The sequence below is a fragment of the Strigops habroptila genome, chromosome 3 (assembly GCF_004027225.2).
Source record: "Strigops habroptila isolate Jane chromosome 3, bStrHab1.2.pri, whole genome shotgun sequence".
In the NCBI taxonomy this organism is placed as follows: Eukaryota; Metazoa; Chordata; class Aves; order Psittaciformes; family Psittacidae; genus Strigops; species Strigops habroptila.
In genome coordinates, this window is record NC_044279.2 from 75,842,511 (window position 1) to 75,868,270 (window position 25,760).

The 25,760-nt window shown below is 55.4% G+C and overlaps 4 protein-coding genes across 13 annotated transcripts in view; 3 read left to right on the forward strand and 1 right to left on the reverse strand.

The window, feature by feature from the left end:
- TRIOBP (TRIO and F-actin binding protein) overlaps positions 1–25,760 on the forward strand; it is a 42,089-nt gene that overhangs the window by 14,171 nt on the left and 2,158 nt on the right. For 5 of the 10 annotated variants that reach the window (XM_030481121.1, XM_030481126.1, XM_030481130.1 and 2 more), the window contains 8 exons: positions 125–235; positions 2,284–2,431; positions 2,929–3,040; positions 3,454–3,613; positions 3,954–4,067; positions 4,366–4,452; positions 5,309–5,472; positions 6,161–6,959. In XM_030481121.1, coding sequence (XP_030336981.1) covers positions 125–235; positions 2,284–2,431; positions 2,929–3,040; positions 3,454–3,613; positions 3,954–4,067; positions 4,366–4,452; positions 5,309–5,470 — 894 coding nt within the window. In that variant the 3' untranslated portion in view covers positions 5,471–5,472; positions 6,161–6,959. Of the gene's footprint in view, positions 1–124; positions 236–2,283; positions 2,432–2,873; positions 3,041–3,453; positions 3,614–3,953; positions 4,068–4,365; positions 4,453–5,308; positions 5,510–6,160; positions 6,960–25,760 lie in introns of those variants that run through there. The other 5 variants (XM_030481123.1, XM_030481128.1, XR_003990767.1 and 2 more) reach the window with 4 other exon arrangements.
- On the forward strand, positions 13,323–14,294 carry LOC115605963 (histone H5). Its single transcript, XM_030481136.1, has one exon. The coding sequence runs from the start codon at positions 13,494–13,496 to the stop codon at positions 14,070–14,072; it is 579 nt and encodes a 192-aa protein (XP_030336996.1). The 5' UTR covers positions 13,323–13,493; the 3' UTR covers positions 14,073–14,294.
- GCAT (glycine C-acetyltransferase) lies at positions 17,089–22,279 on the forward strand. The gene is made up of 9 exons (XM_030481133.1): positions 17,089–17,322; positions 17,408–17,538; positions 18,366–18,467; positions 18,990–19,136; positions 19,426–19,580; positions 20,317–20,399; positions 20,783–20,954; positions 21,380–21,501; positions 21,923–22,279. Exons 1-9 carry the CDS (start codon positions 17,121–17,123, stop codon positions 22,072–22,074), a joined length of 1,266 nt encoding a protein of 421 aa, XP_030336993.1. The 5' UTR covers positions 17,089–17,120; the 3' UTR covers positions 22,075–22,279.
- On the reverse strand, positions 24,851–25,661 carry LOC115605962 (noggin-like). The gene has a single exon (XM_030481134.1). It carries the CDS (start codon positions 25,659–25,661, stop codon positions 24,900–24,902), a length of 762 nt encoding a protein of 253 aa, XP_030336994.1. The 3' UTR covers positions 24,851–24,899.

Genomic DNA, 25,760 nt, shown 5'->3' on the forward strand with positions numbered 1-25,760 from the left:
TTCCTGTGGGAATCAGACATCTCTGTTGGCCGTGCATGGTCCTCCCCATCCCTTAGTCAAGGGTTCGGGTGCAGCATGTTGTTTGGGCCATGGCTGAGCATCTTTCTCCCCTCCTGGCGCACAGGTCCAGTCACTGCGGGCGCAGCTGGAATCCTGCCGGGCCCGAAATGAGAGCCTTCGGGAGGCAGCGAAATCCCAGGGAGAAGGCCACGTGCCCCGGGGGTACATCTCACAGGTGAGCAGGACCCTGGGGTCGCTCCCAGTCCCAAACTGGGAAACGCTGGGACTCAGCTCATTGCTGACCAGGGATCGCTAATCATTGGGTTGCCATGGTGACCCTAACTGGGCCCACTTGTAATCAATGTTAATTACATAAAGGCTGGTGTGTGTTGCCTAGCTTTAAAGGGGACAGTATGAACAGGGAGGAGGAGAGTTAGGGGGGAGTTGCAGGATTTCGATATAAGGAAGAAGTTCTTTACTGTGAGGATGGTGAGGCACTGGCACAGGTTGCCCAAAGAAGTGGTAAATGCTCCACCCCTGGCAGTGTTCAAGGCCAGGTTGGACAGAGCCATGGGTGACATGGTCTAGTGTGAGGTGTCCCTGCCCATGGCAGGGGAGCTGGAACTGGATGAGCTTTAAGGTCCTTTCCAACCCTAACTATTCTATAATCCTGTGATCTACACCCCGCATTGTGCTTGGGTACGATGCTGGCCTGGGCTGGGGGGCTGAGCTATCCCCCAGCTCAGGAGTGGGTCATCAGCTTTCTGCCAAGCCACCCGTGTGTTTTCAGCTTCCCAAATGTGGTTCTTGCTATCAGGGGCTCCCAAATCCCTTGTTAAAAGCAGCCCATCAGGCCCTGAGGAGCTCCTGTCCCTGCCCGAGCCTTGAAGGTCACTTTGACAGCACAGCCTGTTGGATTGCTGGGCTGACGGCACGTGGGAAAGCCCGCAAAGCAGAGTTTACTCACGCTTCAGCCTCTCGTTTCCCTTTGTTTGTTTATTCCCCCTCTATGGACTCATCCAAAGCAAACAGGGTCACATCCCGCAGGGGTTTCCTGGGGGGAGGCTGCTGTTCCACTGTGCTGTGGTGATTTCAGGATGTGCCCTATATGTTGAAAGATACTAGGGAGGGGGAGGAAATTGGGGCTGGCGAAGCCTCTTGAGTGCATTGGCTGTACCTAGTCCAGATAAAGAAACCCACAAGGCCTGTGGCGCCCAGCCCAGCCACTTACCAGTGGCTCTGTCATCTTGATTTAATATTTACAACTTACAGGCCTCTTTATGGTCAGAAAAAGGGCAAGAGGAGTGGGGAGGAATGGCACCTTATCCTTATCTTCATAATAACTTGGCTTAAAAGGCCTGCGTTTCACATCTGAGGCCAAACTTGGCTTTTCCCCAGAGGGCTTGTTCTCCCTTAGTCTGCCGATGTTTGCAGCTGGTCTGTGGACAGATAACCAAATTGATCCCTTGCCTTTTTCGTCTCCTTTGGCTGATCTGTGAAGCTTTCTTTGCCTCAGCAGGGAGGAGTAGCCAGCAAGGACTTGCATTCTTGCATTCCCACAATGGGTTGCAGCCCCCTTATATCAGCCTTTGGGGGAAGGAATGGGACAGCAAGGGGCTGTTGGGGGACACTTCCTGGCTCTCTGCTGATGTCTTAAGAGTCCCTGTCTTTTTGAAATAATACTCTGGCGTGGTTTGGTGGTGAACAAACTCTTCCTGTGGAGCTTGGGGCAGTGCTGCCAGCATCTGAAGGGAGAGTGGAGGCATAGCTCCGAGGTGGAAACCGCTTTGCTTTGCTAACACCAGTTAACCGCAGCGCTCAGCGCTGAAAGAGCATGAGACTCCCTTGGTCTCAGAGCCATGAGAAAGGAGAGTGAGCTGCGTGAGGAGGATCCCTAACCATTAGGCTTTGGGGAGGGTTCTTTGGCAGCCTCTGGCTGGCCGCAGGGCAGTGCAGGGTGTCACTTTTCAGAAGAGGCTCAACTTTCATTGATTCTGGGGGATGCTGCTTCATTTGAAAGGCAGATACCAAGATGCAGTTCCCACTGCTGATCTCCTCCAGCCAGGCACTGCAGCCTGGTGGAGGATCTGGACTGGTGTGTCAGGCATGTTATTCCCAGCTCTTGTCCCAGGAGGGATGCTCCTGTATTGCTACTGCAGTTTTAAGATGAGCAAGAGGAACATTTCTTCCCCTGCAAACATCAGCCCAGCCAGTGCCTGTCCTGGCCCCAGCCCTTCCTCCTGCCCTCTTGGTTCCTCACCCCTCCTTTCCCTGGCACGGCAGGAGGCCTGTGAGCGCAGCCTGGCTGCGATGGAGTCGTCCCACCAACAAGTGATGGAGGAGCTCCAGCGGCACCACCAGCGGGAGCTGGAGCGGCTGCGGCAGGAGAAGGAGCGGCTCCTGGCAGAGGAGGCAGCAGCAACAGCAGCAGGTAGGAGCAAACACCAAGCTCTGCCCCCACTCAGATGGGTCCCTCCCACTGCTCCCACATGTCTCTTGCCAGAAACCAGTCATCTCAGTCATTCAGAGCCACATAGATGACCCAGCTGGTGTGAGGTTGATGCTCCTTGGAGCATGAGCTTGGTGCTCCTCGGGCCTGTGCTGTGCATGGGGATTGTTTGGGCTGGGACAGGGACAATGGGGTGGTAAAGATCCTCTGGGAAATGGGGTCTTGCCTCTGTGGATGGGTGGGAGGAGGCCAGCATACTGCCCTGTGTTAGTCTCCTTGGTAGCATTTGGTGCATTGGGATAATTCTGTGGCATGAAGAAGGTGGGGGATGTCCTGAGGGCAGCAGGACAGGAGCGGGAATCTGCAAAGATAAGTCTGAGACCCTGCAGCAGCAAGAGGTCAACTAGTTCCCTGGTTTCACCAGATGTGCTGGAGCTGGCACAGCCTGACCCCCCATCTCCTGTTGTCCCCCTCTGCAGCCATCGAGGCACTGAAGAAAGCCCACCGGGAGGAGATGAATAAGGAGCTGTGCAGGACACGAAGCTTCCAGCAATGCAGCTCAGTCTCAGATGCCCTCCAGAAGCAGCACCAGTAAGAAACCATCTCTCCACTCCTCTTGCCTGATGCTGCCACCCTGTGCCAGCGTCACCTCACTCAATCTGCATCCATAGTGGGTGCCCAGTGGTGACTGCCAGGGCAGAGAGGTTTATCCCCTGCTTGGGTATTTTCCCTGTAGCCCCTCTGTTTTCCCTACAGCACCTCTGTTTTCCCTATAGCTTATTCCCTCTAGTTTCTTTATGGAAAGCTTCTCCATTTCTTGAAGCTTCTAGAAGCACTGCACTCGTGTGTGGGAGGGTGGGAACTGGTCCACAGGGATCCTTATTTTGTGCCAGTGACTGATGTGGGCAGAGGCTGCCCATGGCCCATGGCACCAAGGCGATGCCAGCGGCTAGAGGCCAGTGAGGGTTATTATGGGCAGTGATGAACCAGAGCCTCTTTGTCAGGTTGGACGTGGAATCCCTGAAGCGGGAGCTGCAGGTGCTCTCTGAGCAGTATTCCCAAAAGTGCCTGGAAATCGGGGAGCTCACCCAGAAGGCAGAGGAGCGGGAGCAGACGCTGCAGCACTGTCAGCAGGAGGGGAAGGAGCTCCTCCGGAAAAACCAGGCAAGAGAAAGGCTTTCCCTGCCAGCAGTGACCACGGAGCACATTCCTCCCTTGCACAGCACAGCCCCTCTTTTAAAACTCCTCAATTTGTTCATATTTCTTCCATTCTGAGATTTTATCATCAGAAAGCAAAAAGAATAGTAAGAGTTAGAGGCTGTAGATGGACTTAGCTGTGGTGTTAAATACAGTGAGTGAATTCTGCTGGTTGTAGGTGCCACCATCACCTATGGGCAGGGGGTTACAAGGATGCCTCCAAGCTTGAGTAGGGCTGGCTTGAAGGTGGAGGGGTGAGGACAGCAGAGAGGCCTGTGCCATTGATGTCTCTTGGTTCTGCCTGCAGGAGCTGCAGACCCGCCTCTCGGATGAGATCGGGAAGCTGCGAAGCTTCATTTCCTCACGGAACTCTGGGGACCGCTCTCCGAACAATAATGAGCGGAACACCTGCGAGCTGGAGGTACAGGGTCCCCCCGGGCTGCCCCGATACCTCCATCCCCACCCCGTGCTGAGGGTATCCTTTTTGCAGTGGTTTTGGCTTGGAGCAGGTGGGAGGGGGTGCCGGATGGAGCAGGGGCTGATGCAGGAAGCAGGTACACAAGCTTCCCCTCCTCTGCTCTCCGGGGCTGCTCACGCTGTTTCCTGCCCTAGCCCTCCTGGCCCTTCCTTCCTTTTGCACCGCTGCCCTTGTGCCGGGGCCTTTCCGAGGCGTTGGCTCTTGAGTCACCTCTGGTTCTTCTCTCCTCTCCTCGTCCCAGGTGCTGCTGCGGGTGAAGGAGAATGAGCTCCAGTACCTAAAGAAAGAGGTGCAGTGCCTCCGGGAGGAGCTGCAGATGATGCAAAAGGTAAGTGTTTTCTGGGAGCCGTTAGGAAAGCAGTAGGAGAGGGGGTAAAGGGGAGCACTGGGGCTGCATCTTAGCAGGACTCAGCTGGGTTTGATGGGGTGCTCAGGCCAAATCCTCTGTGCTCCTTGTCCCTGCTCACTCCTGAGCACATAGCAGCCACGTGCTCCGAACAGCACAGGCTGGTATAGACTTACCCTCTACAAGGGAAATGTCACTGTGACTCTACTGCTGGTTTCCCCAGATGTATGTCCATAAAAGCGTGGACAAGCCAGGATCCCTTCTTTCCCAGAGGAAGCCTGCCCAACACTTGGCTTCCCCAGCCCCTTCTCTTCCCCTTGCTGGGTGGATGAGTTTCCTTGGACACCATTGCTGGGTGTGCTGCTCCCTCCACTGGCAGCAGCTCCTTTAGAGGCATTTTCAAAGATCCCTGCCAAAGGAGAACCTGAAGGAAACTTTGGGATTCAGTGGTGCTCCTGGACTTGATAACTTTCTCACTTAAGCTTTTTGCCATATAAGTGGCTGGGACCAGCCCTTTCACCAGCCTGCATCTCTGTTGGGGTTTATTTTCGCCATACGGCTGGCCCAAACACACACAAGCCATACTAAAACCCACATCACCTCAATCTGATGCTGCAGGTCCCCACTGCTGTGGGATCAATGACTGTGCCTTCCTCCCCGGCCCACAGTTTGGGAAGTGCTATCTCCATGCTCTTCTTCTGAATGGTTTCTGCATGGCTCAGGTTGGGATGGGCTTCAAACCCATCACCTCACCTGCTGGCCCTTCTCATGCTGGGCTTGCCTTGCTGCCTCCCTCCCTAATATCAGCCCTAAAACCTGCTGATCCTTCTTCTGGTAGGATAAGAGATTTGCCTCAGGGAAATACCAAGACGTCTATGCAGAGCTGAATCACATCAAGGTGCGCTCAGAGCGAGAGATCGAGCAGCTGAAGGAGCACCTGCGCCTGGCCATGGCAGCTCTGCAGGAGAAGGAGTCGCTGCGCAACAGCGTTGGCGAGTAACGGTGAGCACCGGGGATGCAGTGACATCCCCTGTGGGTCGCTAAGACCTGCTGCCCCACTTTGACATGGGGGTGGAAGCTGCCAGTTCCTCCTGCTCCATGCAGTGTGGAACCTTCAGCCTTAAACTTTTCCTTCTCTGCTTCTTGTATCCTCTCGTCCCACCCCTCCTGTCCCTGGTCACCAGCCCCCTTCTCTCCACACTGTTCTTGATGCTTCTGCAGCCAGCACCAAGCACTGCTCAACCAGGCTAGAGGTGGGATCCAGCCACATGCTGGCCTTTGCCCCATAGCTTGGGTGACAGCGTGGGGAAGGTTATGTGCTGCCTACATAGGGGATGTGTCTGCTGCTTTTGTCTTTGAAGTGGTTTCCCTATCGCAGCACGGAAATTTGAGGTCTGCATCAAAGCAGCCCTGACTAGACCCAGCCCTTCTCCCACACTCACCTGCAGGCATCCCTGCTGCGGCTGGGAAGGGAAATGGTGTGAAAGGAATGAGGATATCCTGTTGTCCGGAGCTCTTCTGCTTCTCGCTCCAGTGCTGTGGCCACTGGGATTTGGGTCACCCAGCTCTGCTTGCTCGTGGTTGCCGAGATGAGTGGGTCTGTAGCAGGGCACCAGACAGAGCAGAAGGGGCAGCATTTCTGCGCTCAGTGGAGCCTTTCTAAACCATTTCTGGTTTTCTTTCTCTCCAGGTCTGCTCTTCATTTGTTTATCTGTTCTTGTTTTGTATTTGCTCCATTCCTCACTTGCGGGGAGGGGGAGGTTGAATCCCATCCGTTATTGCCTTGGTGAGGAATCCCACATGCACCCCCCCAGCCTCCTCACTCCCCTCCCAAAGCTTTTTTGATGAACCCCTTTTGCCTGCGTACCTGAGCACATTGTTTGGACTGGCTCCTTACATGCACCTTCTTCAGGATTTTATATGTGAAAATTATATTTTATAGAGGATTTTTCCCCCTGGGAAGAAGGGGAAGAGGAGGGGGAAAACTTTTACTACATCGCCAGCATTTTCTAACCTGAAAAAGAGAATCTGGTTGTCGCCCCTTCCCCAGCCCCATTGCTCCTGGCCACACAGCCACCTTTGGCACATGCTCCCTCTCTTCCGAATGTCTCCGCGGCCCCTCTGGGATGTATGGCGAGGATCACACTCCCCCCCGTGCCACCCCCAGGGACCTGTGGAGAAGACATGCAAGCCATAGGAGGGAGCCTCCGGGGCAGTCTGCCATGGATGTGCTTGCTGGGGACTTTGGAAAGAGGAGACCTTGGCAAGAGTCCGCATGATCGAGCTCTCTCCGTGACTGTCCTTTGGCTCCTTCGAGAACCTGAGCTGGCTGGAGCCTGGAGACACGGGGCTTCTCCTATTTGGGGAAGAGGAGCTGTGAGGCTGCTACTGCACCCGCCAGAGCCAACCCCCCTCAAGGTGGCAGCTGCTGCTGCTCTGCTGCGCCCTTCAACTTTTAACTTAATAAAATCTTCCCCTTTTGCTGAGAAGAATGTGTTCCTCGAGGGGAAGGCTTCCTATGTGGCCCTAACCCCCCATGATGGCGGTGGGTTGTTTCTCTAGGTTCCTGTGTGGTTTTGGGACCTCCTGACCTGTCGCTTCCCTCCCTCTGGGTTTGGGGAGGGAGAGTCCTGCAGTGCCGTTAGCCAGCTGTCTGCTCCACCTCTGGGTTTGGAGGAGAATAATCTGATTCACCACACTGCTAAGAAAATCGCATTTGGACCCTCTGCCCCATGGAGGAAGAGCTGAGGCTGGACTGCATCAGTAAATGCAGTAATGGGGAGGGCAGATGGCCCTGCAAACTACTGCAAACAGAGTAAACAGTATATATAGATCCTGGGGGAGATCAGAGGGATCTCAGACGCTTTTCTTCTCCTGTTTTTGGGTGAAGCACATTGGTTTTTTGTCAGGATGGAGGACCTGGGGGTTACTGCTGCTCATTCGGCCCCGTTCCAATGTAAACATGAGCTGTTGCTCTGCAGGGAGTCTGCTGGCAATTACAGAAGAGCCTTAATTATGGGCTCCTGCCATGGCTGGAGGTGGCATCTGAAGAAGTGAAGATGGTCAAGGAGGATCCTTGGATGGATGTGATGGATGCATCAGCTGGGAGGCTGGAATACCGCGAGACGTGGGGAGGAGAGCAGGGTGTAAGGACATGGTGGCAGCGCAATGAGAGGAGTTAGGGCAGCAGTGTGGGATAACATCACCATGTACCAGTGGCCTCTGGAGCAAGGGTTGCGGGCAAATACAGATCCACTTCTCCATGGGCATGGCTGCGGTGACTGCTCTCTCTATGTAAGGCAAGGTGCTTCATAACTCACAAATTCTGGTAAAACTGGGTTGCAGGCTTTAGTCACATGCATGAGGCTCTTGAGCAACCTGGTGGATGGTGCAAGAAGTGAGGCACCGAGCTCAGCAGGCAGCTCCCCATTGCACCCATGCAGAGCCAGGGCTTGCTCTTGCTGGTGCTTGGCCTCCTGCCTGGAAACCCTCCTGCCCCTGCACTGCACAAGGTCCAGGCTTTTCCCCCTGCCCCACAGCAGGACATGGCTGTTGCCATTGATTTTGGGATGGTTTGAGCATTCAGCACACGGAGAGCTGAGATGGGAAGGAAGACAGGAGGTGATAGAGCAGCTCAGGGCAAGTGCTTCCAGGCTGCAGGGCTTGGTCTCGCCATGGGCGATTAGTAGGGAACAAAAAGGAAATAAAGTGGGGTACAGGGCACAGCGCTGCAGGCTGGGGTGTATGTGCATTGGGTTTAGAACAAACACACACTGAGACTACAGTCTGTGTGGTCAAACCTGCTCCTGGGGGGAACCCTCAAAAATGGGGCAGGGGGTGCGTGCAGACTGCTGGTGTGTGCAGTTCTCAGCACGCTGCTCACCAGCCGCTTCCCCGAATGCTTCCCTATCTTGTGTTTGTTTGGGTTGGTTTGTTTGGGTGGTGTTTGTTGGGGTATTTTTTTACTCTTCCTGAGCAGGGGCTGCTGACCCTGATAAATGTGTCGTGTAAGCACAGGCGAAATGTGCAGGCACCCGACATGCAGTCAAGATGAGCAGATCAGTGCCGCCGGGTAGGAGCATCCCGTCATCCCGGGGTGATGGTGGACTGATACCTCCCAAACCGGCGCGGTGTTAATTGGGCAGCCCCAGCCTCGTCTGTGTCGGGGCGATACGGTCACCCCATCGTCTCTGCATCATTATCTCCTGGGTGCAGGGGAGCTGGGTGTGAGGAGCGTGCAATGGAGATGACTGCAATGCCCTCGCAATGGACAGCAGAGCCCAAAAAAGCATCCCAAAGTGGTGCCTCTACCCCATCAACCTGCTCACAGCCATGTTGTGGCTGTGAGAAATGTGCCAGCCTTTGTGCCAGCAAAGGGAAAACTCACAGCTCTACAGCGCCCTGGTTTGCATAAGAGCCAGCATCCCAGCATCCCAGCTTGCATAAGGAGCTGGCCGTTAAGAAACAGCTTGTAAATCCTTCAAAACAGAGGTGATCAGTCCAGCAGCCACGGGCAATACCCCTTCACCATTCATTGGCATAGAATCATAGAATGGTTTGGGTTAGAAAGGACCTTAAGATCATCCAGTTCCCTTAAGGAACCTTAAGATCATCCAACCCCCTGCCATGGGCAGGGACATCTCACACTAGATCATGTCGCCCAAGGCTCTGTCTGACCTAGCCATTGTTAAAGCCAGTTCTGCTGTTCATGGTGGCTGGGCTGAGTGGTTTCATGCTGGGCTGACCACACTGCATTGCACAATGGGGGCTCGGAACTGAAGCTCTGGGTGAGCACACTGGAAAATCAGCAAATTCACGTGTTTTGCCACTCAAAAAAGCACTGAAGCATGTGAACCTGAGTGCCAGCCAGGCCAAGTCCCACTGCTGGAGATTTTGAGCCTCTTTGAAAATGGAAACCAGGTAAAATAAAATGTCACTGGCATTAGTTGCCAGAAGTGCACTCAAATGCCAGTGAACAGCCATTCTGCCCCTACAAGGGGATCCACAGCACATCCACAGTGGACATGGTGTGACCGTTTAAGATGAAATCCACAGCTGGAAGTGCATAAATCCCCATGGGGTCTGGCTGAACACACTGTGGGGAGGGAGAAGGTGGATGGGATGATGGAGAGGATTCTTCTGCTGGGCTCTGTGCTCTGGAGTTTGTCAGAGAAGTGGGATTTCCCAACCCCTGCTATCTAATGCCAGAAACAAGAGGTACAAGAGGCTTGGAGTTGTTAGGTAATGCTCCTCAAGGAGAAAAGGGGGTGCAGGGGGTAATCCACCCCACCCTGTGCATGGTGGCTGGTTCCTGTGACCAAAAATGAAGGCACGAGCCCAAGCCAGGCACAGCAGCATAGGTGGCCTGTGGGAATAATTTTCCCTTCCAGATGAGCCCCCCCTGCTGCCTTGGCCCCACTTCCCAGGGTCAGCAGGGCTTGCATTGCCCTGCTGCATCTGCATCCCATCTCCAGCCCCAGCATCCCACGAGGAGCCAGAAAACCTCTCTCGATCCTGCCCAGCTCATGTTGAGGATGCATCAGTACAACAGTGCAGGGTTCCAGGGATGTTTTCCAATATCAAATGCGCTCCCCTCCGTGCACAAAGCCAGCAGCAGCCTGATGAGCTGTGACCACTGTACACCTTCCCTCCAAGTTGCTTGGTGGCATGGGATCTTCCCCCTGTTTTGGCTGGGCAAAAATTAGGGGTGAAAGTGTTAGAAAGGGTCTGGATGAAAGGGATAAAAGGGATCTTCCCCCTATTTTCACTGGGCAAATATTAGGGATGAAAGTGTTGGAAAGGGTTTGGATGAATGGAGTGAAAGGGATCTTCTCCCTATTTTGACTGGGCCAATATTAGGGATGAAAGCGTTGGAAAGCGTCTGGATGGAAGGAATGAAAGGGATCTTCCCCCTATTTTGACTGGGAAAAATTTAGGGATGAAAGTGTTGTATCTCCCCCACGTACAGGGGAGATGGTGTTTGCCCGCCAGCAGCGGCACCCGCTGGAGAAGGCTGAGCAGCCCTGTTGGGCTGCAGGAGGTGCCCAGGTGATGGGCTGAGATTAGACCCCTAATTTTCAGCCGGCTGAAGTTAGGTAAAGCGTATGTCCTCCTCCCTCCCTGCCTCCCCGCCTCCTTTTGCCTCCCCCCCTCCTTTTGCCTCTGCATCACTGCACTGCCCTGATAATGGTTTTGAAGGCTGGAGGCTCTGCGGTCAGCCCGTGGCACTGTGCCAACCCCGGGGGCACTGGGACGATGTCACCCCCCTTCTTCTCTGCCCTCAGAGCCTGTCTGGTGACGGTTGAAAACTTGGATGCAAATAAAGGCAGATGGTGCCTTATCTGCATGCTCCTGGTTTGCCTATGTGCAGGCAGCCAGCGATGGCCGTTTATTCCCGGCTAGGAAAAATGAGAGGTCCTTCAGCTGGTCATAGCGTTATGCAGAGGCCAACAGAGCTTGTGTCTATATGGGATGGAAAGTGATGTATTTGTTATGTTTTAAGCAACCCAGGGGATGGGGGAGGGTGGTTATTCCTCCCTGCAATTAGAAGCAATTTGCTCTTAATAAAATGAAGCAGTTTGCAGGTGCTGCAAGCCTTTCCTACTCTCCAAATGAAGAGGGGCACATGAAAGAGCAGCGCCAGGGAGGGAGGCGCAAGAGGATGCCCTGACAGCCCTTCCACCAGTGGGACAGCATCAGGGAGCCTAGTGCCTCCTTCTGGGACAGGGGCATGCTGCACCCTACTGTAGCACTTCTGTATGTTAGGGAGGGCAGATTATTTCTATTTATTTCTATTTCTATTTCATTTCCATTTCCCAGTATTTCTACTTCCACTATTTCTATTATTTCTATTTAGTATCACAGAACGGTTTGGGTTGGAAAGGACCTTAAAGCTCATCCAGTTCCAACCCCCTGCCACAGGCAGGGACATCTTCCACTAGAACAGGTTGCTCCAAGCCCCGCCCAACCTGGCCTTGCACACTGCCAGGGATGGGGCAGCCACAGCTTCTCTGGGCAACCTGTGCCAGCGCCTCAGCACCCTCATAGTTAAGAACTTCTTCCTAATGTCTAATCTCAATCTCCCCTCTGCCAGGTTAAAGCCATTCCCCCTTGTCCTGTCACTACATGCCCCTTGTAAAAAGTCCCTCTCCACATTTCTTGTAGGCCCCTTCTAGGCACTGGAAGCTGCACTAAGGTCTCCTGGGAGCCTTCTCTTCTCCAGGCTGAACAAGCTCAGCTCTCTCAGCCTGTTATTAGGGGTGCTCCAGCCCTCTGATTTTTTTTGTGGCACTCCTCTGGACTCGCTCAAGCAGGTCCCTTTCTTTTATTTCTCTTATTTGTGTTTCTATATTTACATTTGTTTGTATTTATATATCTACATCTATTTCTATGTATACTTCTGCGTGTCCCTGGCTGTTGGTCATCATGCCCCTGAGCATACAGGACACATCGAAGCTAGAGACGGGTGCTTTCTGTGTATTTTACCATGCTGCTGAAGCAGCGGGAGGTTTGGAGGTGCTGCGGCTCACCCCCAAGCACCTCACAGTGTGTTGGTGGGCACAAGGTGGCTGCACCCGCATGTTTTTAAGAAATAAGGGGGAAATATCATCCAGATCTTACAGGCAAGATGATGATAGCAGCTACATTTAATCTCTCAGGAGCAGCCGACCACTCAGCCAGCTGGGAAAGGATGGCTGCTTGTCACTGGCATCTGTCTCCTCATGAAGGGTTGATCTTGTCCCCCCAAAAAGGGGACAGCCTGTTATTTGGGACCCCTGACACACACATGTGAGGGCTGAGCTGGTGTCCCCAAAGCACCTGGTGGGGAACAAATAGGGCAGAGACACTGGGTGGTGGGTTACTGCTGCTGAGCCTATTTTGAGCCCAGTGCTCCCACTTTTCTCCTTGGTGTCTCCTCTAGAGTCCTTCCTTGTCCCCGTAATGTCCTCCCCAAAATCCGTCCTTGTCCCCTGGTGCCCTCCCCAACATCTCTCCTTGTCCCCTGATGTTTCTTCTCATGTTGCTCCTTCTGTCCTCCCCAAATGTGCCACCCTGACCCCCAGCATCCCCTCCACATTTCTTGATGTTGCCCCAAGTGCCCCTGCTATGTCCCTCCCTGTCTTCCCAGTGTCCCCGAGTGCTCCCCATTGTCCCTCCTTGTCCCCACCCAGTGTCCCCCTTCTCATCTCCTCCATGCCACCTCAGTGTCCTTCTTTGTCCCTACTCAGTGTTTCCCCCCAAATGCTCTTCCTTGTCCCCCAGTGTCCCTCCTTGTCGCCACTGGGTGTCCCCCCAAATGCTCTTCCTTGTTCCCCAGTGTCCCTTCTTGTCCTCACTGGGTGTCCCCCGAATGCTCTTTCTTGTTCCCCAGTGTCCTTGTCCACATCCAGTGTCCCCCCAAATACTCCTCCTTGTCCCCCAGTGTCTCTCTCTGTCCCCACCCAGTGTCTCCCCAAATGCTCTTCCTTGTTCCCCAGTGTCCTTGTCCCCACCCAGTGTCCCCTCAGATGCTCTTCATTGTCCCTACCCAGTGTTCCCCCAAATACTCTTCCTTGTCGCTACGCAGTGTCCCCCCAAATACTGCTCTTTGACCCCCAGTGTCCCTCGTCCCCACCCAGTGTCCCCCCACATGCTCTTCCTTGTCCCCAGCATCCCCTCCCCGTGTACCTCCCCATCCCCGGTGTCCATCCCCGTCCCATCGCGCCGGGTCGGGTCGGGGACACGCGAGGACACGCGGGGACACGGGCGGCAGGGCGGGGTGGGGCGGGCGGGCAGGTCGCGCGTGGCGCGCGCGATGGGGACAGTCCTCCCCGCGGTCCGCACCGCGCCCTTAAAAGGGTGACAGGGTCGTGCGCGGCCGCAGAGGCGGCGGCGGCAGCACCGGGGAGCGGCACCGGGTCTGCTGCGGCTATCGCCCACCGCTCCTCTGCCAGCCAATCCCCGCGCAGGGGCGGGGGTGCCGGGCGGGGCGGGACAGCCTTCCCGCCGCGGACAGCATCGCCGGGCGTCGCGAAGCGCTGACCATGTCGGACAGCCCGATCCCGCTCCCGGCTCCGGCCGCCAAGCCCAAGCGGGCCAGGGCGGCGCGGCGGCCGGCGGCTCATCCGACCTACTCGGACATGATCGCGGCGGCCATCTGCGCCGAGAAGAGCCGCGGCGGCTCGTCCCGGCAGTCCATCCAGAAGTACGTGAAGAGCCACTACAAGGTGGGCCAGAATGCCGATGCCCAGATCAGGCTCGCCATCCGGCGCCTCCTCGCCACCGGCGTCCTCAAGCAGACCAAAGGTGTCGGCGCCTCTGGCTCTTTCCGCCTGGCCAAGGGCAACAAGGCGAAGAGGTCCCCGTCTAGGAAGAGGAAGAAGGCATCCAGGAAATCCACGTCGCCCCGGAAAGCGGCTCGGCGCAGGAGAAGCAAGTCTCCAGCAAAGAAGCCCAAATCCGCCACCAGAAGAGCCAGGAAGAAGTCGAGGGCCAGCCCGAAGAAAGCCAAGAGGCCAAAGACTGTTAGAGCCAAGTCACTGAAGGCGTCCAGGCCCAAGAAGGCAAAGCGGTCGAAACCCAAGGCCAAGTCCAGCGCCCGGAAATCACCCAAGAAGAAATAAGAAGTCAAGAGGCGTTTCGGTACTCTCCCTGTTGGTTTCTGTAAATAGCATTTGCCTTTATTTTTACCCATTTCTATCGCATTTTATAAAGAATTGATCGATTCCTGTGTGGAAATAGCTAAAACAAGGCAGTTAATGAAAGAAAAAAGGAACACCTTTGGTACGGAGAGTTCCCGTTTTTAAGAGTTACTGGTCTGGGTTTTTATTTCGAATTCTCAGAAATTTCTTGTGTGTGTCTTGTTTTTCGCTAATGCTGGGCTGTTTGTTGCATGTTTGAGTGATGGTGACTCAGTGTGTCTGTCGAGGCTGTACAAGATTTCAGCTACTGATCCTGCCCCGGCTCCTTGGGGATTGTGTGTTTCCTGGGGCCAGGCAAAGACTCTGCCTTTGTTGGAGGGGAAGCGGGAACATGCAGTGGGAACATCGCCACGGCCTTCCCCAGAGGGCGAAAAGGGGTTTGTTCCAGCACCCTGGGTCCCCACCATGGGTCTGAGGTGAGGGTGCTGGGTGTGAGGTCTGGAGATGGTGCTGGGTGCTGGTGCTGGAGATAACCACCCGGACAATGGGGCTGCCTGCCAGCAGCTGGGTGGTCGTGGCAGGGATGGGACAGAGGAGGTGGAGCGGGGCCAGGGTCTCTCCACGTTTGCTCTCAAGGAGTTGGAGGTGTCCAGCAAGAGGGAAGGGGTTGATCCATGGGGAGGAATGGGCCCGAGCATGGCAGTGGGCAGCCTTGCAGGCAGGCTGGGGTGGGCAGGGTGAGGCAGGACTGCTGGACACAGCCCCGCTATCACCCTGGGGGTCTGGATTTCTGCCCAGTGGGGGCTGGCGCGACTCCAGGGCCTGGGTGGCCCCTGCCAGAGCCGTTCCCCAGGCAGGGCTGGGCTGTCCTGATAGCAGGGTCTGAGCCTCAGGCAGGAGGTGCCTAATCCCCCTTGGATCCTGACATCTAAGCTCCTTGCGTGTCAGGATCCCCAACCGCCTGGGCCAGGAGCTCCAAAATCCTAGGGGCTGGGGGTGCCCAGTCCCCTTGCACTTGCTGTGCCTAAGTCTCATCAGCCCAGGGTCTTCACACTCCCAGATCCATTGGCCTGATGATCCAAAATTACTTGGGCAGATGATGACCGAGCCTTTTAGCCATCGAAGATCCCAAATTGTGTAGCTCAGGGTATTGAAATCCTTGGCCAGGAGGCACCTAATCCCTTTCGGATCTGTACCTGAGATCCTTGGACCAAACCAGGCCACCTAGGCTGAAGACCCTAAACCCCTTTCAAGAGCCTTCTGCCTAATCCACTTGGACATGACAGGCCTAAACCACTCTGGACTCAGGATTCCCCAGTCAGCTACAGTGGAGGATGGAGATGCCTGATCTAGCTGGACTCTGTGTGTCTAAACCCAGTGGGCTTGTGGGTCACCCTTTGGCTCGGGTACCTAATCTCCTTCAGCTGGTAAGATCCTTGGTCACCTCAGCTGGGTGCATGCACATCCTATAGACCCTTTGGTTCATTATCCTCTGTGGTGGACACCCATAAACCACCTAGACATGAGGATCCAAATCCCTCAGGTAGGAACACGTAATGCTCCTGCGCTTGTTGACCCTCAAGGTCCAGCATGGCCTGTTGCTCCAAAATCTTCTGGGTTGCAATACATAGAATCATAGAATCACAGAATAGTTTAAGTCGTAAGGGACCTTCAAAGGTCATCTAGTCCAACCCCCCTGCAACGAGCAGAGACATCTTCAACTACATCAGGTTGCCCAGAACTACATCCAGCCTGGCCTTGAATATCTCCAGGGATGGTGCATCCATCACTTCTCTGGGAAACCTGTTCCAATGTTTCACCATCCTTATAGTAAAGAATTTTTTCCTCACATTCAGCCTGAATCTCCCCTCTTCTAGTTTAAAACCATCACCCCTCGTCCTATCACTACAGGCCCTGCTAAAAAGTCTTTCCTCATCTTTCTTATAGACCCCTTTTAAGAACTGAAAGACCACAACAAGCTCTCCCCAGAGTCTTCTCCAAGCTGAACAAACCCAACACAGAATCATAAAATCAATCAGGTTGAAAAAGACCTTTAAGATCATCAAGTCCAACCTCTACCCCAGCACTGCCAAATCCACCACTAACCCATGTCACTGAGGGCCTCTTCTACACTGTTTGTGAACACTTCCAGGGAGGGTGATTCCACCACTGCCCTGGGCAGCCTGTTCCAATGTCTGATCACCTTTTTGTTGAAGAAATTGTTCCTAATATCCAGTCTAAACCTCCCCTGGCACAGCTTGAGGCCGTTTCCTCTTGTCCTATCACTTGTTACTTGGGAGCAGAGACTGACCCCACCTAACTCCATCCTTCTTTCAGGTACTTGTAGAGACCAATAAGGTCTCCCCTGAGCCTTCTCTTCTCCAGACTAAACCCTCCCAGTTCCCTCAGCCGTTCCTCATCACACTTGTGCTCCAGACCCTTCACCAACTTTATTACCCTTCTCTGGACCCGCTCCAGCACCATGATGTGTTTCTGGTAGTGAGGGGCCCAGAACTGAACACAGGATTCAAGGTGCAGCCTCCCCAGTGCCCAGTACAGGGAGACGATCACTGCCCTGGCCCTGCTGCCGCACTGGTGCTGATACAGGCCAGGATGCTGTTGTCCTTCTTGGCTTCCTGGGCACAAGCTGCTCATATTCAACTCCATTCATCAGCACCCCAGGTCCTCTTCCACGTGCAGTTTCCAGCCCCTTTTCCCCAGTCCTGCAGCATTGCATGGGGTTGTTGTGGGCCAAGAGCAGGACCTGTCCCTGAGCCTTGTTGAACCTCATCCCATTGAGCACAGCCCATGGATCCAGCCTGTCCGGACCCCTCCGCACGAACACCTCCGAGCGACGGTGCCTCCATGCGGCATGACGGCGGCGGGGGGCGGAGCCTGGCGGGGGGGCGGAGCTAAGCTCCTCCCTAGCCCCGCCCCTCCTCGCCGGCCGGGGGAGGCGTGGCCCCGGGGGAGCCATTGGCCGCCGGGGCCACGCCTCCCCCGGCCGGCGAGGAGGGGCGGTACAGCGGAATGTGGCGCGGCGGGGCGGTGCGGGTGCTGCGGGGCGGCGGGGCCGGAACCCCTCGGTCCGCATCGGGAGCGGCTTCGGCTCAGCTCCGCCGGCGGCTGGAGAACGAGCTGGAGGATATCCGAGGCGCCGGCACTTGGAAGAGCGAGCGGATCATCGCCTCCCGGCAAGGCCCCCACCTCCGCTTGGCGGGCGGAGGAGCCGGTGCGTATGGAGCAGGCGCTCGGTGTATTCGGCTTCCGTCCTCGTTCAGCCACAAACAGTGCTTCTCTCTTTTTCTTCCCCGCAGGGATCCTCAACTTCTGTGCCAATAACTACCTGGGGCTCTCCAGCCACGCCGAGGTGATCCGCGCTGCAGTGGAGGCCCTGGAGAAGTTTGGTGCTGGGCTCAGCTCTGTCCGCTTCATCTGTGGTACCCAGGTACTGGGCAGCATCCCCTGCTTTAGGGTGGCCATTCGCAGACTCCCCTCTCAGTATTTGCATGCATGTGCAGCGCTAAGATACACGTGGCCAGGTAGAAAAAAAGCCTGCTGTGTCCCTACCACCCAAACATCTGGAAATATGCCAATTTAAACCATTACAACCCCTCAGAGAGCAAAGGAACCAAGCACTCCTCTGAATTCATAGAACCATAGAATCCCAGACTGGTTTGGGTTGGAAGGGACCTTAAAGCTCATCTAGTTCCAACCCCCCTGCCACAGGCAGGGACACCTTCCACTAGAACAGGTTGCTCCAAGCCCCGTCCAACCTGGCCTTGAACGCTGCCAGGAATGGGGCAGCCACAGCTTCTCTGGGCAAACTGTGCCAGGGCCTCACCACCCTCATAGGGAAGAACTTCTTCCTTTTATCTAATCTAAATCTTCCCTCTCTAGGTTTGAAAGTCATTCAGAAAATGAATGTCTTGTCCCCTCCCTTAAGGGTCAAAATCACAGCCAGCCCGACTTGAATTACCTCTCTCAAACCCAGCCTGGTTTATCCCCTCCAGCTGGTTAAGTGCAAAGAAAGTTCCCCCCATGTGTGGGGAGTTTGGAGTCTCCTGCTGTGCTTGTGGTGTCCAAACCCATAACCGCATTTTAGGGCCGTGTTTGCAAACACTTGCTGAACACAACTAACTTCTGCCACGCACGCACACCTTTTCTGGATAAAACCTGCCTGTTTTCTACCCTTGCAGTCAGCATCTAACAGCAGTGGGCAAGTGAGGACTTGTGCTGCCCCATCAGTGACGCTCGCTCCTCTTGTCTCTTTAGAGCATACACAAGGACCTGGAGGAGAAGATTGCACGTTTTCACCAGCGGGAAGATGCCATTCTCTATGCCAGCTGCTTTGATGCCAATGCTGGTATCTTTGAGGTTTGTAAGGCTCTCCTTGTGTTGTGCATGGAGGAGGGAGGTGATGGTGACGTGCCTGCCATGCCTTCCAGAGGCTCTGATGTGAGCTCTGTGCTGCAGAAAAGATGGCAGTGACTGGTGATGGAGAATCCTGACTTGGTGCCCTTGGACTAGGGAAGCGACATGGAGGTGATTAATCTGCCCTCACCTCCGCCTTCTCCAGCCAGCTCCAGCTTTTGGGGAGGGCTCCCATTTTCCCCCTTGAAGCGTAGGCAGGGGAAAGGAGTGATCCCCCAGGCTTCCTAGGGAAGGGGAGGGAGGTTTTGAGCTCAGAAGCCACAGGCAAGAGCCTAAGGAAATCAGGGGCTTTCTTAGGAAATACCCTGATTTCCACTTAGGAAAGTGGAAAGTTTAGCGGTGCCAGGAGAGACGTGGCAGCTGTAGTCAAACACAGCCTTGTCCTCTGCCCTGAGAGAGGCTGCAAGGTCTCAGTGAGGTGGTGCCCTAGAGCAAAGGATGATCCTTTCTATTTGGCGTGGCCAGGCCCTGCTGACCCCAGAGGACGCAGTACTCTCAGATGAGCTGAACCATGCCTCCATCATTGATGGGATCCGCCTGTGCAAGGCTAACAAGTACCGCTACAAGCACATGGACATGCAGGACCTGGAGGCCAAACTGCAGGACGCGCAGGTATGGAGGTCTGCTCCCACACCAATGTGAGTTTAGCTGTGCTACCTGCACAGTAACCAGCCTCAAAGGGTGAGCTCTACCTTTTGCCATGCAACAGGCATTGGTTTTGCCAAAAGGCACAGTTAGGCATGGACGGGCAAGGTGGGAAGCAGCTGTTTGCAATGCAGACCCCCCTGCCTCAGATACATCCATGCCTTACAGGAATTTGAGTATGTCCTGGTCTTTCTCGCCAGCCCCTCTCCTCAGGGTGACATCTTCACCCCTGGGGACACTACTCTCCCTCCTATAGAAACATTGTCTGCGGCTGGTGGCCACTGATGGTGCCTTCTCCATGGATGGTGACATCGCACCCCTGAGGGAGATCTGCCAGCTGGCCCAGAAGTATGATGCCCTGGTCTTCATTGACGAATGCCATGCAACAGGCTTCCTGGGACCCAATGGTCGGTAAGTGACCATTTCAACCCTGTTTCTTCCCCCTGGCCTCAACTACCTCTGAAGCAAGGCCAAAGGTATTGATGACCAACATATTTTTGTGTTGGAGTCACCATTTCTTGAAGGTTTTGCACCCCACCTTTGGGGCACCTGAGGGGATTGAAGGGAGATGCTTTAGCAGTGACCCATCCCTACATGACAGCTGCTTCTCAGTGTTTAAGGGGTGGTGCGACCATCTCGTCTGTCTCCAACTGGGAAACAGTTGGACTTCCTGATTTCTGAATCCTCCTCTCAGATCTCACTTTCAAATGCTTGGGTCTTGGGGGTTTTGTGGAGTTAGCTTGCACAGATTGATTAATTCCCTCAGGGCAGCTTTTCCCTCCATCCCCTGGAGATCCTCCAAGTGCCAAGCGGTGCACTGGCTGCAGGTGTTTGCCAAGAGGAGATGCTTCATGTGCTTGTTTTGGTAGTGCTCTGTTTGGACTATTAAACATCTGTGTGGAAAGTTTGAGCACTCTCCCATCTGTAAGGGATGAAAACCCCATGTTCTTATCTCGAGAGATCCCAGCTTAGCCTTTCTTCAAGAGAAGGGAAGGTCAACACTTGGGTTGAACTACCACAGGGGGGTGTTATTCCTTTAGTAGAGATCTGGCTGGTGGCACTTTGTTTCCCTTGAGGCATCAGGTGTAGAGCAGCATCTCTGGTGCACGCTGGCACAGCAGATAATGTGACATTCCTCTTTCTGCAGGGGTACCGATGAGCTCCTGGGAGTGATGGACAAAGTCACCATCATCAATTCCACCCTGGGAAAAGCTCTTGGAGGAGCTGCAGGTGAAAGCATTTCCTGTCCAAGGCTCTCCATGCCCTAAAGAGCTCCGCAGCATCACTTTGATGTTTCCTTCCTCGGCCTAATGATAGAGCCACAATTGCATGTTGTCCTTTTCTACTGGTGGCATGAGGCTCAGTTTGGGGCCCTGCTGCAGGGCCAAGGGAGGTCCTGCCATGTGCTCCTTCTGCTTTCGCCTTCCTCATGCATTTGCCTTTGGGGTCAAGGTGGAAACTCTTGATAAGAGGCATCAGCTGTGATGCCTTTCTTTAGGCCTGGTTTGTACTGAAAGTCCTGCTATAGGTGACAGGTTGGCTTTATTGATGGGCCCCCCTCCAAACAGGTTACTCTGGGGTGCCTTGTCCATTTCTCTTTCATCCATCTGCAGGTGGGTACACAACTGGCCCCAAACCCCTCATCGATTTGCTCCGACAGCGTTCTCGCCCATACCTCTTCTCCAACAGCCTGCCCCCCGCCGTGGTGGGCTGTGCATCCAAGGCACTGGACCTGCTCATGGAGAGCAATGCCATTGCACAGTCCATGGCTGCCAAGACCCAACGGTAAGTGAGCTACATTGGGGTGGGAGCAGGGGGAGAGGTTTGTTAGGAATGTGTTGTCCATGTGTGTTTATTCACACCGCAATGACAGCTATAGGTAGTTTGCAAGTCATGGCCACGGGGTGCTCAGGGGAAACCACAGGATGTGCCTGTGTGTCAGACAGATGTGTGGGCAGATGTTTCACATCTGGATGCTCTGCGTGCTGGGACACTTCTGCCCCTCAAGCAGCTGCAGCCCCATGGAGCTGAGCAGGAAATGGCAGGAGGTCACTCCAAAGAGAGGGATCCCTTCTCTGCACAGGAGATGCACGTTGGAGCAGCACCACATCCAGCCCTTGGTGGCCAGGGCTCCCAGGGGAAAGCAAGGCAGGGGTCCCCCAAGGACAGGGGTGATGAGGCTTGACTCATCCTCTTGTTCTCTTCACCAGGTTCAGAAGTAAGATGACGGCCGCCGGCTTCACCATCGCAGGGAAAGACCACCCCATCTGTCCTGTCATGCTTGGGGATGCTCGGCTGGCTGCAGTGATGGCTGAGGACATGCTGAACAGAGGTGAGCCAGGGAGGGAGGTCTAGATGCAGACACACGCCCTGAGGGAAGGGACAGCCTGTGGAGGTGCTACCACCATCCGTCCTCCAGAGGATGTTCCTGCCTGAAACCTGTTATTTCTTTACCCTCCAGCTGCAAATGTCCTTTTGGTCTCCCCCCGGACATTGCTGGCTTCACCTCCTCTCTCTGTTGGAGGTGGGGGGTTTACATTAGCCCTCTTTGTTCTGCTGTGCTGGACTCCGTCCCCACCAGTGGCCCTAACCCTCATTTCCATGCCTGGGAGGAGATGCCACTTGAAAACCCCGAAGCCTGGAAATGGTTATTGAAAGCGGAGGGAGGATCCAAAAGCCCTTCTATCACCCAGTACCAGCTCAGCCTCCCTCTCTGCAAGCCAGCTCTAATTTTCCCTGCATTTCCTCCTCAGGCATTTATGTCATTGGCTTCAGCTACCCCGTGGTCCCCAAGGGAAAGGCCCGCATCCGGGTCCAGATCTCGGCTGTGCACAGTGATGAGGACATTGACCACTGCGTGGAAGCCTTCACCGAGGTGGGACGGAAACATGGAGCGATACCTTGAGGGGCCAGCAAACACCTCCTGCAACGCTGTCCTTGCCCATGACCAAGTGCCTATGCCAGGGGAAAAGGCTTGAGGAGCACACTGCCAAAAGCAGGACCAATCTTCAAGGCATCACAACCTGCAGGAAACTGGCTGTTGCAGCATGCTGGCAGCAGCACTGGCAGCCAGCTCTTGCATCATTAAAAGTGTCCTGCAGTGCAGCGGATATTTGGCTCTTATTTTCTCATCCAGGAGCTGCAGCCCATCCCCATCTTCTGTTTGCTGTGGCTGGGCACTCTGCTGTGTCTTCCCAGAAGCCTTAGTCTTGGTGCTGAAGCGCTGCATCTCCTGCTCTCTTCTGCTGATGAAAATGTAGCGTTGCTGCTATGCCTGATGTCACCTGCTTCCTCCGTGCTCTCCTGTATGTCCAGTAGCATCACCCTGGTAGATCTGCCAGCTGTAATTCCCCACTGAGGCAGGCGGTTTCCTAAGCCTTTGGCAAGCTGTGCCACCAGCAACTGGTTTGAGATTGGACATGGGCCAGATGAAACGCTGGCGCTCCTTTCCCCCTTCTCACTTTTAGGTGTTAGGCTTGCTTAGTCCCTGGGGCTGGCTCTAAGGTTTTACCCATCACTGTGGTGCCTCCAAGCCTGCTCCGGGAGCTGCATCTTGCCCCAGAGAGGCTGTTGGGCAGCAGGCAAGCTGAGGTGGCAGAGGCCAGCAGCATGGCGAGAGGGCCTGTGTCTGCCTGTGTCTGAAGCTGAGGGAAGAGCAGGTGCCAGAAACCTGTAATTTTCCTCCATCAGCTGCAGGCTGGGATCTCTGGATTTGTTCCATCAAGTCGTGCTGGGGTAGCAATTTAGCACTCAAGCTAAGTGGGACTTGGGCATCTCTCAGGATTGCTTTGTTTGCATCAGTTTTGCTGCAGATGAGAAATCATGTGTGACCTGCTGTCTGCCCACGTGCTCAGCTGAGGACCAGCTGCCTCCCCGCAGCCAGGGACAGCTTCCAGCCACAATGAGGTTGTGCTGTGCTTGGGTGCCCAAGCACCGGGTCATGTTAACAAAGCCCTGCTCTGAAAATACTACCTGCCATTAGGCACTCAGGGAGTGAGCTACAGGGCAGTAATGTGTCTGACCTGAACCAAAGCAGCTGCAGGAGAATACAGAAGTTAATCCAGGGTTGCAGAGGACGGGGGAAAAACTGCGTTTTCCATAGGGCTGCCACCAGACTCTGTTAGAGCAGCTGGTAGCATACCTGTCTGCTGGCTTTATTTAATTTTCCATCTCCACAGGAACCTGAGCTCAGCCTGCTGATAAAGTGTATTATGGAGCTCCTTCTGCATAGCACCAGTGCTGCAAACCCTTCTCCCTTATCAACAGGCAGTATTTTGGGAATGGGGAATGTAAAGGGGAAGCGTCAGGGGGATGCGCTCAAGCCCCTCTTGTTTCAGCCAGATGGGCTCTGGTACAGGGCCCAAACTGAACCACCAGTGTTTTAAGCCTGATGCATGTGCACTCTATTGCTCCCCCCTACTTGCACATCTCCTTTACAATCCTGTACCACGGTCCCACCTCTGTCCCTCCTGCTGTTCGCCCTGCCGATGTCTTTGCTCCACTCAGGGCAGCCAACCCAAGCAGTTTAACCCTGCTCCAGCATTCAAGTCCCCCTCAACGGAGAACAGCCATACAGATGTCTCTCTCACCGCTCAGCTCTGCAGCCTCCCTCGCTGCAATGCACACGCTTGTTCCTGTGTGCACACAAGGGCTCTGCTCCTCTCCTCGCCAGGCACCTTCCTCTCCCCTCTGTCTCTCCCCGGTCCCCCTCATTCTCCATCTGCCTCTCCACCTGCTTCAAGGTCAAGCTCTGCAGCAGACTGCGGTTTGCATGGCACAGAGAGTGCCAGAGCCCAGGGAAGGCAGGAGGGTCAGATGATGACACATGGGAAATGAACAATGCAGCACCCATCTCCTGCAGGCACCATGTTAATACCACATTCCCAGGCAAAGCCTCCAGCTCTTTATTACTTCAAGGCCTCCCAGCCTAGGTGTGATATACAGCTCTGTGTAGCTTTTAGCCCAGAAAGCAGAGGACTTTTTGCTGGGTGGAATGTAGAAGCAGATGCCACTTTTCAAGGATGCAGTTCCCACACCAGGCTAGCCGACCCACTCTAGACCCTGTACGCTCCTCTGCCAGGCTTCCCCTAGGTCTTGAGCCATCACCCTCTACGCCATGTATAGGGATAGGTGTGGGATCCCCCTATGTCACCCATTGTAGCTTGAAGCAGGGCACTGTCTATCCCATCCTGTTTCCATACACACCCCCAAACACTTACAGCTGTGGGTCCCTGTCCACCTCCCACTTCTTCCACCCTTACCAGGCTGCCTCATTGCAGCCCCAAACCTGCTCCCCTTCCCAGTGATGCCCTCCAGCCCCTATCCACACCGTTTCCACCCTGATCTGTGACCCACCTCCCTCTACTCCTTCCCTGCTGGCATCCCACTGCCCTTGCTCCCTGCCCATGCAGGCGGGGATGCCCCAGCTTTGACCGAGTCCACAGGGGCTGATGGAAATAGGGTCTGAACTTGCCGGCGGGTGCCGTGCTAATACTTCCCTGTGCTGGCGGGCGAGATGCAAAGCAGCTGTGTCCCTTACCCAGGGGCTTCAGAGAGAAACAGCAATGACCACAGCTGATCCCACGTCCTTTCTGGAGGTTTATTTCTCCATTTCAGGGATTATTCCCCAGCTCCCTGGCCCTGAGGCTGAGTCCAGGCAGCCACTTGCCTCTTCAGGCCGTTTGGCTGCAAGAACAGGCACCGGCGGTGGAGGTGTCCTTCTGCATCCCCTCAGCGGCAGGAGCACTTGCAGGCGGCCACGACCGGGTACGGGATCTGCCGCCACGCACAGTGCGGGGGCCCGGGTTGCCGCATGGCCCAGCAGTGCCAGGCCAGCAGCTTGATGTGCGTGAGCTGCGCGGGGCGGCAGGCCATGCCGGGGGGCCAGGAGCAGCTGCGGGGCCCGGTCTCGCAGGCAGTGTGGCGCACCCAGCGCGGCCAGAAGACGGCTCCCAGGTCAACCCATGCGGAGGTGAGGCGGCAGGCAGCCCGCTCCACCAGCCACTGCCGCAGGCTGCGGGACACGGTCCCCCGCAGCTCGGAGGACAGCGCCGGGCCGGGGGGCAGCAGCGCGGGCAGCTCCAGCCCCTCAGCCTCTCGCCACAGCTTGCGGCGGTAGCGCCTGGCGCCCTCCGCCAGGTCCCGGCTCTGGGTCTCCAGGTTGTCCTGGAGGACGCTGCCGTTGCGGCGGTGCGGCTCCACGGTGGCCATCCAGAAAGGGTCGAAGGCTGAGCCCAGCAGCCGGCGTAGCCGCCCGGGTTTCAGGTGCCGGGGCTTGGGGTAGTAGTGGTAGTCCTCAGGTGAGAGCGAGAGGCTGTATGGCCGCACCGGGGCTGAGGGGCGGCCGCGCAGGACATGGGCAGCGGGGTCAGTGGTACCCGACGGCGGCGGCGGCTCACGGAGTTCCTCTGGAGGTGGTGGCGGGCCAAGGATGCTCGGCTGTGGGAGCAGGCAAAGGAGGAGAAGGAGGCAGCGCTGGTGTGGCCCGTCCATGCCGACCGGCGCTGCAAGAGGCTGTGCCGGGCTGTGGGCTGTGCTCCGCCGCATCCCCTGGGTTATCGGCGCGTCCCGAGGCACAGCCTTCCCCTTTTC

What these genes read in the sequence shown, in the direction of transcription:
- GCAT (XM_030481133.1), top strand. Translation starts at nt 17,121, where the DNA reads ATGTGGCGCGGCGGGGCGGTGCGGGTGCTGCGGGGCGGCGGGGCCGGA. An exon ending in GCTTCATCTGTGGTACCCAG is followed by an intron (nt 17,539 to 18,365) that starts GTACTGGGCAGC and finishes TTGTCTCTTTAG; the next exon opens with AGCATACACAAGGACCTGGA. An exon ending in TGAGGACATGCTGAACAGAG is followed by an intron (nt 21,502 to 21,922) that starts GTGAGCCAGGGA and finishes TTTCCTCCTCAG; the next exon opens with GCATTTATGTCATTGGCTTC.
- LOC115605963 (XM_030481136.1), top strand. Translation starts at nt 13,494, where the DNA reads ATGTCGGACAGCCCGATCCCGCTCCCGGCTCCGGCCGCCAAGCCCAAG.
- LOC115605962 (XM_030481134.1), bottom strand. Translation starts at nt 25,661, where the DNA reads ATGGACGGGCCACACCAGCGCTGCCTCCTTCTCCTCCTTTGCCTGCTC.